Here is a 13,848-nt window from a genome sequence, read left to right on the forward strand (position 1 = left end):
GGTCGACGAAAGAGGGGGAGGCCTTCAACGAGATGGATTGATATGGTGGCTACAATGATGGGCTCAAGTATAGCAGGGATTGTGGGGCTGGCGTGGGATCAGGCAGTGTTTTGTTCTGCTGTGCATGGGGTTGCTATGAGTCGGAAACGACTCGATGGCACTTAACAACACAACAACAACAACAAGCTGCCCAGCCAAGTTGACACATATTTGCATGGTCCCACCCAGTAATCTGGTAGGAGTTACTAACACTATGGCTAGAAAAGTCATACAATGCAAATTACTACACCACAACAGTATAGCACAATAGTTAACTTTGTGAGCTCTAAGCTGGGTTCAAATTCCGGCATTATTATTTTCAGCTTCATGGACCCTCTGTGCCCCATTTTTTAAATTTGTACTTTGACAATTATCATAGAATCTTTCTTCTAGTATTGTTTAAGGACTAAATTGGTATTTAGAACAGTACTGGACATTATTGCTCAATTATTTCTTCATCTAATACTTATTCTAAAACTATTACTACTAGTATACATCTACTAATATTATTATTACGCCCTCTCTTATGTGTAAATCACCATTATGTAAAAATGGAAGATGACTACATTGTTACCTAACTGCCATATTGTATCTTTACATAAATATCAAATAACTGAGAATCACAGCCTAGTAAAGTTGACAGATAACCTTAACCATCACTACCAGTGTTACTCTTGCCTTACACCTACCTTGTCATTTGTTACTACCACACATATGTTATTAATGTGCAAAATATTCAGATAGTTGATATTTTTACTATGGTGATAAATAAGAAATGTCAGATAATGAGATAATTAATAAGTGGGGTATAGATACATATTTCTCTTGAAGAACATGTAGGTTCAAGAATATTCTATTTATTTTACAACCGTATCTAAAACTGGCCTAAATGCTAACATGAAATGTCAATTATGTGAAAGATTCATAAAACACGTGACACTTTTCTCAAAGTTTGTATTATCTAAGATATAAAAGTTAATATGAACTACATGAATGAATATGTGAATATATGTTTATATGAATATGAAACATATGCTGGTATAAGGTTTTTAAGTATACCCAAACCAAACTTACTGCCATCGAGTCAGATCCGATGTACAGTGACCCCTCCTTGGGTTTTCGAGGTGGTATCATTACAGAAGTAGATTGCCCAATCTTCCTTCCATGGAATGGCTGGTGGGTTTGAACTGCCAGCCTTCTGGTTACCAGTCAAATGCCTTAGGCACTACACCACTAGAGCTCCCTTTTTTATATATAACAACCCAAAATATAAGAAATAAGATTGTATATTCTAGTTCTCTTTGATGGTGTTCTCATTACCTAGTACCACTCTGACAGGAAATATACCACAAATGGGATGACCTTAACAAACAGGAGTTTATTTTTACAATTTGGAGAGTTTAAGTTCAAGTTCAAAGTGCCAGACTCTGGGGGCTGGGTGAAAGCCCCTCAACCTTGGGGTCCAGCTCTGCCTCCTGTTCCTGGCCCACTGGAGCTAGAGGCGTTTCTTCACTCAGACATCTGCAGGCTGCTGAGGCTTAGAAGCCCTAAGGTTAACAAATAAAAAGGCACTGTCCTGACCATACCACACGGCAGGCCATTAACTTAAGTCCATTGTAAATCCCAAGGTTGGCAGAGCATAGCAGGCTGCCGAACAACAACATGGCTACATGCAGGGTCCAAGCATACCATAGGCTAGAGACCATTCCCAAGGCTTCTCCTTATATACAGGAAGCAGATCACATACCCAAAGGCAGCTGCTACTCAGCTGCTTGTGGTAGATCCCACCATAGATTTGACTGCCAGTCTCATCATGGCGAATAACTACCACCAGCTGCCCAGCCACTGAACCAGGCCCAGCCAAGTTGACACACAAACATAACTATCACAGATGGTTACAGAAAGCCTGATTAGCACTACCTTAAGCTCTGTTGAAGATTATATTTGTATACATGCAAAATCTTATAACTTCATTACTAATAGTGAAACATTGAATAATTTTCTTCTAAACTGAATAAGTAAGGAGATATGCTCAACATTTTATTGGAGAGCCTAACCAGAACAATAAGATAAGGAAAATAAATAAAAGGCATATAAATAAGAAAAATATAGATAAATAAAGCTATCTCTATTCTCAGACGGTGATCATCCATGTAGAAAAACATTAGTTGTCTATAAACCATTACTGAAAGTAGTAAGTGGATTAACAACATTGGTGACATATAAGGTCAATACATGAAAATTAATTCTATCACCACATACAAGAAGCAAAAGCTTTTGAAAAACAAATAAAAATAATTCAATTTATAATATCATTAATAAAAATTAAATATATAGCAATAAGTTTACCAAAAGACACTACAAATATCTATGCAAAAAACTTTAAAAACTTAATTAGTGACCAAACCCAAGCCCACTGATATTAAGTTAATTCACACTCACAGAGATCCTGTAGGACAGCTAAATGCTTTAACCACTGTGTCAGCAGGGCTTTTTTTTTAATTAATGAAGACCTAACTAAAGGGAGATATAAACCATGTTTGTGCATTTGAGGGTTCAGTATTTCTAAGTGATCAACTCTCCCCAACAGTATAGAGAGATTCAACACATCCCTATTGTAATTCATTTTTTTCCCCTAAATATGGACAAAGGAGCCCTCTTAGTGCAATGGTTAAATGCTCAGTTGCCAACTGAAATGATGACAGGTTGAACCTTATAGTGGCTCATGGGAGAAAAGACCCAATAGTGTGCTTCTCTGTAAGGAATGCAGCCTAGGGAATCCCATGGAACAGAGTTTTACTCTGTCCTATAGGGTCACTATGAGTCAGAATCTACTCAAAGTCACACAACAACAGATGTTGACAAAGTGATTCTAAAATCCACATAGAAAAGCAAAGGACATAGAACAGGCAGAGTCATACTGAAAAGGGAGAAAGAAGAATAAAGTTGAACTTCAAATACTTAACTTCAAAACTTAGCATTGCTTTCTATGGAAACAACGTTCAATCCTCAGACTCAGTGAAGGTTATTTACACAAAAATGCCCTTGTCTAAATAAATGCGCATAAGATAATTCTAAAAGAATGGAGATAAACTGCTTTGCATATATATTTTAGCTTCTTGCTCCATTTTAAATGGGAAATTTAGAGGATTCATTTTTCCCCCCATAAAATTTGACAAAAGAATATGCATTTTGCACTTTAATAGGTGCCTCCAATGGGTAAGGATAGCGACTGGTAGAAGCTGATTCAACTTAAGGAAAGAAAACTTTTGCTAACAGAACTCCTGCAAATACAGAAGTTTAATTCATGGGACAAGATATATTAGGGATTTAAACACTACATAGAAGTTTGCAATAGACCTTCTATCAAGTTCCTTTTAAATTGGAAGTTTTATAACAACAGTTTACTCATATTATGTCTTTTATTTTTCAATGTTAAAGAAGATCTTAATCCAATAAACTGTCCTAATAATTTTCTGGAGTTGTAATATTGATCAAGTTACTATACCTAAGCTGAAAGGAGAACCTAGTGTAAGTTGAAAAATAAATTAAATACAAACAGTGCACATCTGTCTCTAATAATTGATCTTCTGACATAAAATTATCTTAGCTCAGAAAAGGCATTCAAAGGAAGGAAGATAAGACAATTAAATACTAAATATTAATACATACAACACATCTAACTTCCAATAATTAGGTGTCAGAAATTTCCTATTTTTCAAAGTGTACATATATAGTCACTAGGGAGCTCTGGTAGCATAGTGGCTAAGGCACTTGATTGCTAACCAGAAGGCTTGCGGTTCAAACCCACCAGCCACTCCCTGGAAGGAAGGTTGGGCAATCCTACTTCCGTAGTGATACTGCCTCGGAAACCCAAGGACGGGTCGCTATGAGTCAGGGCTGACTCGACGGCACATAACAACAACAACAACAACAGAGTTGTTACTATACAGGGAAAGTAACAAAATGCCTCAAATCTGGAAAAAATAAATGACAGAAATATTCAACATAATAGAAGACTGAAACTTCAAATGGAATTCTCCTAAATACCAACAATAACAATAGAGTAAATGTTTCTCCTATAATAATACTGCTACTGTTTTATAGTCTTAAATTTACGATTTCAAAGGCAATAATTGAAAGGGATGCAACAGTGATTCTCAATCTTGGTTGCACATAAAGTCCACCTGGGGAGTTTTAAAATTCAGATTTACTGGGATCTATCCCAAACCAATTCAAACATCATTTCTGCAGCCAGAGTTTGGGAACTCCAGTAGAAAATGAGTTTTATTTTGATTTCCTTTTTCTCAACACACACACACACACACACATTCACATATACACACAATTTCTTCTAAACAGTGTTTATTCCTAGGGAGTTCACTATTATTTAGTTCAGTTACCAAGCATAACATGACTAAACATGATAGAAAAGTGTTCAAGATAAACCAAAGACCTGTTGCCTGGGAATTTATATTATAGATGCCCTGCTTAGTTCTAAAACACTGGTATTATTTATTGACTTGTGTTCAGAAAACATAATATACAATTTACACAAGTCAGTGACAAATATATCCATGGTCTAATACAGATACTATATTGCAGTACAATTCCTATTTCCTATTGTAGCTTAGCAATACAATCAAAACAGATTTTGCCTGAAGTAAAGAAACAAAGACCTTCATATTTTGTGTCAATTTCAAGAATGATTACCTCTCAAATAACCTTGAAGAGACTTACACTTAGAGTTTTCTGGCATTGCTGAATTTGAAAGAATTCAGAAAACATCAGTTCTTTTATAAAGGAGGATTAAATAGGTTTCTAAACAAAGCCAATTGTGTTTCTTAGAGAAAAGAAAAGCAGATAACATTTCAAATACATCTTCTTAAAATCACAAATTTTCCAATATTTTTTCAAGTAAATGTATTTTTCCATAGTTCTTTATCTGTTCCTTTGTCATACTGTGTATGCATTTTTAAAAGATTCTGAGGAATTCTAGACAAAGCTGACAAATGTCAGAGCTTGAACTTTGATAAAGTAATTATACAAAATTGGTCACACTGTATAATGAAGCATATTTTCTAAAATTATATCTAAGTTATGTCATTTATCATATTTTTCCTTTTGATAGTTTCTGATAACCTCCTCTTTCCCATCTCATGCTCCTATCTCCTACAACTACTATAATTCAGATTGACCTCCAAGAACCTGCTAAGGTGTTCAGTGGAACATAATTTGTAAGCTCATCTTTATAAGTTGAGTCAAAGATAATGAGCAAAAAATATGGGTGTGAAATAGAACCTGTAGGAATATTATCTACACTAATAAGAAAAGAACTTAACATTAATGCAGAAAGATGAATAAGGAGGTCTTAAGGACATAACTGGGCTTCTATCCTAGGTATAGGGTCCCACACAATGGACTATTGATACTTGGTTTCAGGTTAATCCTTACCATATCAAAACTACTCAATTTAGGGATTAAAGTCTTCAAACAAGACCTTCAGGGTCAACCCATCTTCAAATTCCAAGAAAAAAGACCTTTACCATGAGGTCAAATGTTTACAACCCTGCTAAACCTATTCAAATCTACCCTTTGATAGTTTCCTTAGTCTATTAACATACTTTAGTGAGCCAAGAGATGAGAAAGGTCTTGGCATCCTGCACCTATTTTTTATTTTCATCTCCTGACAAGTAGATGATGGAGAAATAATACAATAATCTTTTCCAGAAGGCATTTGCTCTGTTTTCTTTTTACTTGATCAGTTCCTAAAGAAACTAGAACAATGCTTTCTCTTGACAGTAGGAAAAAATAAGAAGTGAGAACCTTGGTACCAATTTCCAACCCAACAAACATTAAAAAATATTAAGAAGACTAGTTGAACATAAATTTTTGGTGGATAAGAATTCAACTTACTTTTCATTATTTTATACACTTCATTCAAACTCACTCCTATTAATTCACACATTTTACATTATGATCAGTGGCACAAATTGGAAAGTCACTAAGTGTAATGAGAATTAGAAATAATGGTGGTGAATGGAAGTTACAAAAGACCCATATTCATTTGAACCATGCTTTTTTATGTCTTTCTATGTAAGCAAGGCATTTATCAAAAGCAATAGCTAACAAATAAATATCAAAATAGTAATCCAATTGTGGATTACTTATTAGCAGATTGGTTATTGGCTATAAAAACAAAGCTGTGGGCTTACAGTGTGCTCAGTGTATGTGGAGCAAAATGGGGGAACTCATATTAAATTGAATTAATCTAAATATGACAGGTATGTCTCATTTTAGTTAGGAGTGTGGCAAATTTGTTTCTGAAGTGTTTGTTGTTGTTGCTCTTGTCTGTGGAGTTGATTTTGACTCATAGCAACCTTACATAACAAAACAGAACTACCTCAATAGGGTTTCTTAGGTTGTAATCTGTATGAGAGCTGATGGCCAGGCCTTTTCTCCTGCAATCCTCTAACGGGAATAAATCATCCCTGGCTTAGCAGCTGAATGCTCAGCCATTCTTCCATCAGTGTTCCTTCCTTCAGTGTTTGGTAACTTCAAAATCATCAAACAAGTCCTGTCATATGATCTTAAGCAGATTTCTTAGGTAGAAATCAACAGTGATTGTGACTTGATTTCCTGTGAAACTGAATTGGGAAAGCAGGGGTTGTCTGCTAGTTGTTGTTAGGTGCCGTCGAGTCATTTCTGACTCATAGCGACCCCATGCACAGCAGAACAAAGCACTGCTCCATCTCGTGACAGCTCCATGATCCCTGCTATACTTGAACCCATCATCACAGGCACCGTGCCAATCCATCTCATTGAAGGCCTTCCCTCTTTTGTTGACCCTCCACCCTACCAAGCATGACATCCTTCTCCAGGGAATGGTCCCTTCTGACAACATGACCAAAGTAGGTGAGATGAAGTCTGGCTATTCTCACTTTCAAGGAGCATTTCGGGTGCACTTCCTCCAGGACAGATCTGTTAGTTCTTTTAGCTGTCCATGGTACTTTCAGCATTCTTCGCCAGCACCACATCTAAAAAGCATCAACTCTTCTTCGGTCTTCCTTATTCATTGTCCAGCTCTCACATGCATACGAGGTGACTGGAAATATCATGGCTTGTGTCAGGCACACCTTAGTCCTCCAGGAGACATCCTTGCTCCTCAGCACTTGAAACAGTTCCTTCACGGTTGACCTTCCTAGTGCTACACATTGTCTAATGTCCTGACTGCTGCTTCCATTGGCATCGATTGTAGAACCAAGCAACGTGAATTCTTTGACAACCTCAAACTTCTCTCCATTTATTGTGAAGCTGCTCATTAGTCCAGTTGTGAGGATATTTGTTTTCTTTATATTGAGACGTAATCCATACTGCAGACTGTATTCTTCAACCTTCATCAGTAAGTGCCTCAAGTCATCCTCACTTTCAGCAAGCAAAGTTGTATTGTCTGCATATCTCAGGTTGTTAAAGATTTTTCCTCCAATCCTGATGCCACGTTTTTCTTCACATGGTCCAGCTTCTCGGATTATTTGCTCAGCATATAGATTGAATAAGTGTGGAGAAAGAATACAACCCTGACGCACTCCCTTCTTGATTTTAAACCACATAGTGTCCCCTTGTTCTGTTGGAATGACAGCCTCCTGGTCAAAGTGCAGGTTCCTCATGAGTACAATCAAGTGTTCAGGCATTCCCATTCTTCTCAATGTTATCCATAATTTGTCATGATCCACACAATCAAATGCCTTTGCATAGTCAATAAAACACAAGTAAACATCTTTCTGGTATTCTTTACCTTGAGCCAAGATCCATCTGACAACAACTATGATCTCCCTTGTTCCACATCCTCTTCTGAATCCAGCTTGCACCTCTAGAAGTTCTCTGTCAATATACTACTGCAACACTTTTTGAATTATCTTCAGTAAGATCTTACTTGTTGTGATATTAATTATATTGTTCTATAATTTCCACATTCTGTGGGATCACCTTTCTTTGGAATGGGTACAAATATGGATCTCTTCCAGTCAGTTGGCCAGGTAGCTCTCTTCTTAATCTCTTGGCATAACCCGAGTGAGTGCCTCCAACGGGGCATCCATTTGTTGAAATATCTCAGTGGGTATTCCGTCAATTCCTTGAACCTTGTTCTTTGCCAATTCTTTCACTGCAGCTTTGACTTCCTTCTTCAGTAACATTGGTTCTAGATCATATGTCACTTCCTGAAATGGATGAAGATCGACCAATCCTTTTTGGTACAGTGACTCTGTGTATTCCTGCCATCTTCTCTTGATGTTTCCTGCATCATTCAATATTTTGCCCATAGAATCTCTCAATCTTGCAAATTAAGGCTTAAATTTTTTCTTCAATTCTTTCAACTTGAGAAATGCTGAGCGTGTTCTTCCCTTTTGGTTTTCAAACTCCAGGTCTTTGCACATTTCATTATAGTAATTGGTTTTGTCTGCTCGAGCTGCTCTTTGAAATCTTCTGTTCAGCTCTTTTATCTTCTCATTTCTTCCATTTGCTTTAGCTACTCTCTGCTCAAGGGCAAGTTTCAGAGTCTCTTCTGTCATCCACTTTGTTCTTCTCTTCTTTTCTTGTCTTTTGAGTGATCTCTTGCTTTCTTCATGGATAATGTTCTTGATATCCTCCTACAATTCTTCTGGTTTTTGGTAATTGGTGTTCAATGCATCAAATCTATTCTTTAGATGATCTCTAAATTCAGGAGGGATATATTCAATATCATATTCTGGCTCTCTTGGACTTGTTTTAATTGTCTTTAACTTCAGGCTGAACTTGCATATGAGCAGTTCATGGTCTGTTTCACAATCAGCTCCTGGCCTGGTTTTGGCTGAAGATATTGAGCTTTTCCACTGCCTCTTGCCACAGATCTAATCACTCAGATTCCTATGTGTTCCCTCTGGTGAAGTCCACATGTAGAGCTGCCGTTTGTGTTGTTGAAAGAAGGTGTTTGCAATGAATAAGTCATTGGTCTTGCAAAATTCTACCATGCAAGTTCCAGCATTATTTCTGTCACCAAGGCCAAATTTTCCAACTACCGGTGATTCTTCTTTGTATCCAACTTTTGCATTCCAGTCACCAGTGATAATTAACACATCCTGATTGCATGTTCCATCAATTTCAGACTGCAGAAGTTGATAAAAATCTTCAATTTCCTCATCTTTGGCTTTGGTGGTTGGTGTATAAATTTGAATAATAGTCATATTAATGGGTCTTCCTTGTAGGTGTATGGATATTATCCTATCCCTGACAGCACTGTACTTCAGGACAGATCTTGAAACATCATTTTTGATGATGAATGCCATGCCATTCCTCTTCAAAGTCTCATTCCCAGCATAGTAGATCATATGTCTGTCTGATTCAAAATGGCTAAGACCCATCCATTTCAGGTCACTAATGCTGAGGATATTAATCTTTATGCATTCTCTTTCATTTTTGACAACTTCCAATTTTCCTAGATTATACTTCATACATTCCATGTTCTGATGATTAATGAATGTCTGCAACTGTTTGTCCTAAATATGAGTAGTGCCCCATCAGCAAATGGAGGTCTTGAAAGCTTTACCTTATCTATATGTGTAAGGCTGGGTTTACTCTGATGATGCAGCTCTTTGCCAGTCCTATTTTGAGAGCTTTCTAACCTAACTGGAGTATTCATAAAGTTGTGTGGTAATGTATCAAACACTGTTTCTTTGCTATTCATAAGGTTTCCCTGGCCAATACTTTGAGAAATGGATGGCCTCTTCCTTCTGCCTAGTCTGTCTCAGTGTGTAAGCTGGTCTGATACCTGTGCACCATGTGCATCCTGCTGCGTTTGAAACACCAGTGGCTCAGCCTCAAAACTCACAGTCAGCAGCAGGGATCCATGTGAGGAGAGGGAACCCAAGCACGCCCAAGGTGGCAGGGTAGGAGAGTGGGAGAGAGGGGATTAAGGGACCCAGGACCCAGGATGGAGGAGGAGTCAGCTGCAGGATTCCAGATAAGGGTGGTAGGAGAGGTTTCCAACAGGGAGACAAAGTTGTCTGTCGGTTTGTCCTACCATGGTGACATGTTGATGTGAGTTTTGTCTGCTAGTAGCAGCAGCCTAAAGAGAAAGTTGGTCAAAAAAGTGGTGGAGTATCTTTAGTATTCTCCAAGTGCAGTGGCATCACAGAAACAAACCTACCTGTCAGTTCCTTAGTACAGTTATGTCAATACTAGGTTTACATTATGTACCTCAAAATAAAAGCAGCTGACATTTAGGAAGACAACAATAAAATGCTACAATTTTCTAACATCTACAAGTATTAATGAGGAAAGACATACAGCTATCTTTGATGGATGTCAATAAAAATTCCAATCTTGCCTCTAACTCAACTTGTTCATTACTCAATGTTCAAAAGATAAAATTAAGATTAAAATTTTCTCACCATGTAGCTCTGCTTATCAGATTGAAAATCCCAATCTGTATCCCTTACTGTAATTTAATAAACAGTATAATGACTTATACATGTATATTATGGAAGATTTTTAAATATGAGATAAATTCACCCTCCCTTGTGTTGACAATATAAACTTTCTAAAGGTTGCAAACCTGAGATTCTGGATGATGGTTAATTCACCAAGATCAAGGGCATGCTGAGAAGACTCCTCCCTGATGTACCCTCCCCTCTCCTATGAGCACTTCTACCTCTAAAAATTTTACCAAGCAGACACATAGGAGCTTCACTAAGGATACAGTGTATGTATTTGTCACCATTAAATAGTTTACATATGTTTTTGATTAAATTAATCTAGCTTATCACTTCAGTGATCTCATTCAGAACAGTAATTATTAAATTTAATTGGAAGTTGTAAGGAAATATTTACATGCACATAAATGTTTATCTCTAAATCCATAAAACAAACAAACAAAAATTGAAAATCATTTTCAGTTAGTAAAAATAGATACGAACTGAAGTGAGGTTATTTATAGACTTAATGGATCCTTTCTAATTGACTATTTACATATTTCCTTAAAGAGATATTAATATATTTTATTATAGGCGCTCCCAAGATTCTCAGCATTATATACTATACTATCTATCTAAAACATAAAAAGCAAAAACAAATCAATACAAAACTGAATATGTAAGTATATTTGGCCCTGAGGGTTTCTAATAAGAGATGGTAAGTTTACATTTCATTCTGTCACATAATCAAAGAGTATCATCAAAGTCTTCTTTAACTACTCTCAAATATTATTAAAGTTCTTAACAATTCCTAAACACCTGAACAAGGTGGGGAACAAAAGAAGGAAACAGTGTAGTGTAGAGGAGAGAGGAGAGGTACTGAATCAGAGATGAGTTCAAATCCTGATTTCAATGTCAACTAAACATGGAAAACTGGCCAATTTACTAAATGTTTCTGATCCTCAGTTTTCTCATCTATTAAAAAGAACATTGGAAACTTAAACAAGATAGTATAGGAAATATCAAATATGATAAAACAATGATATTGACAAATAATACCTGCTACTGTTATTATAAATAATAATGCTATTGTCTAGTATGCTAACATTTTTAACCTCTTACATATTATCCACAAATGAAATAGTTTTAATATTTAAGAAATCATAGTTTCCATAGCTTTAATATTTCAATCTTTAAACATGTGATATAGGTAAAACAAATATGCTTTTTATTATATTTCAAACTAATAGACTTATTCATATTACTTGAAAAAGTTAAATAAATTATTTAGATGGTTACATTGTAGAATTAAAAGTTTTAATGCACAAATGTGCATTGCTCATTTTCTACCAAATGAGTACAGTTGTATTTACCTGAGAAGAGTAAGTATGGCCATCTGAACCACAAATAGGGCTGGTGTAGACCATTGGGCACTGCTTGCAGGTGGATGACATGGGGCTCCTCCACTGCTTATGGCCTACTCCTATTTCTTTCATACTATTCAAAAAAACATGAAAGAACCATATTTAGTGCATTTATTAAAAAACTTTTTATCTATCATCATAATGTATTTTTCTACCTTTATTCCAATTCAAAGATAAATCGGTAAACTATATTTTCATTATCAGTTTATTAATCCATACAATATTCTCCTTGGCTCATATTTCAAAGTTTTCCTACAATGCAACAAGAATGTATTGCTTACACACATTCTGCTAGTCACTATAGACTATAGATATATTGCAGCTTGTGGATTAGTATGCATATAATTTTATAATATATTTTTGATACAGAAGCAACAGATGCACAACAATAAAGGACTTAAATATTTGACATTTCCTAAGACCCCTCTTGACATCTGGGAGCTCTGGTGGTATAGTGCCTAAGGCACTTGACTGGTAACCAGAAGGTTGGTGTTTCAAACCCATCAGCCACTCCTCGGAAGGAAGATTGGGCGATCAACTTCCGTAGTGATGGCACATAACAACAATAAGAAGACCCCTCTGGTGGTGGTGTAGTGGGGAAGGCATTTGACTGCTAACCATAAGGTTGGCAGTTCAAACTCATCAGGTGGTCTGTGGAAGGAAGATGAGGCAATCTACTTCTGTAAAGATTTACAGCCTTGAAATCCTAATGGGGGGTGCTATGAGTCAGAATCTACTTGATGTAAGTGGGTTTGGTTTTAGGTAGGAAGACCCCTTTTAGTATTCCATTAGAGTTAACAGAAAAGGGATGTACCTCACTTACTGCATGCATTCAATGAGTCTCAAAATAAGAGCATCTTACTTTAGAAAAACCAGCAAACAACAACAATTTCCCAGTATCCACCAGTATTTTAGAGAGTCAAATTAACAGGTTTAATGATAAAAAAGAAAAACCTCTCATTACATAGGAATAACTCTAAATAGATCTATTAGGCTTTGAATGAGAATAACTTGAGGAAAACCCATTCTATTCTACTACCTATACTCAACTTCAGCTGAATTATTTGTTTCCACACTTTGATCAAACTGTCTTATTTCCTTGCCTTTCAGGATGAGCAATTCACATCTTGAGGGATAAGAGATGGAAAACTGAAGCAAAGGAACAGGATTTCTGTACAACAAAATAAGTAGATGTCCTCCAATAAACCAACACTCATTCTTTTTTCATTAGAATTGTCTTATAGAAAGAACAATGTGATATATTTGTAAGGATGAGAAAAGTTGTTTCACTAGAAACATTTATTTTCTTTCCCCTCAAGAAAAAGACAAACCAAGAGAAAGAGTGGTCCCAAAAGATTGATAGGAATCATATAAAAGAAGTTTCAATTGGAGGGAAAAGACGTTGAAATGATGTGTTTCAAATTTAAATTATTAAATTATTAATATTAAATAGGCATTAAGTATTTATCATTGGCCCTCCTCTCTCTTTCTCTTTTTGTCTTTTTTTTTCTTTGTCTATCCCTCACTCTGGTTCTCTCTTTCTCTTAAAAACATTATTTTCACAAAGCTAATCATAGTTCCAAACATGTTTTCTTCATATCAATTTTATAATTGCTGCCAAAAGACCACTTTTAAAACCTGCCTGGCTACAGAGCTTATCTCATAATAGACATAATGGGAAAATAACCATGCTGTTATTACTAATTAAATTGTTGGCACAGGCCCTAATGGAAATTCAAACAATGACTGAAAAACAAGTAAAGATATTCTACCACATTTCTAGGGATCTAAATTAATAAACACAACAGAGAGAAATAATACTTAAAAAAAATAAAATATTCTCCTTGAACTGCTCTTCTAACTTGTGTCATCAAATAAGGCATACAATTATTCAAAATAATGTGCTCTTCAGATACATTAGTAAAATTATTGCCAGTTCT

The 13,848-nt window shown here is 36.0% G+C and overlaps 1 protein-coding gene across 1 annotated transcript in view; it reads right to left on the reverse strand.

Moving 5' to 3' along the window:
* SPOCK3 (SPARC (osteonectin), cwcv and kazal like domains proteoglycan 3) overlaps window positions 1-13,848 on the reverse strand; it is a 1,090,476-nt gene that overhangs the window by 372,898 nt on the left and 703,730 nt on the right. The window contains exon 5 of the mRNA XM_007953465.2: window positions 11,858-11,981. Within this exon, the coding sequence (XP_007951656.1) occupies window positions 11,858-11,981 (124 nt within the window). The remainder of the gene's footprint in view (window positions 1-11,857; window positions 11,982-13,848) is intronic.

The sequence above is a fragment of the Orycteropus afer genome, unplaced genomic scaffold (assembly GCF_000298275.1).
Source record: "Orycteropus afer afer isolate SDZICR_OR568_19922 unplaced genomic scaffold, OryAfe1.0 scaffold00395, whole genome shotgun sequence".
Lineage (NCBI taxonomy): Eukaryota > Metazoa > Chordata > Mammalia > Tubulidentata > Orycteropodidae > Orycteropus > Orycteropus afer.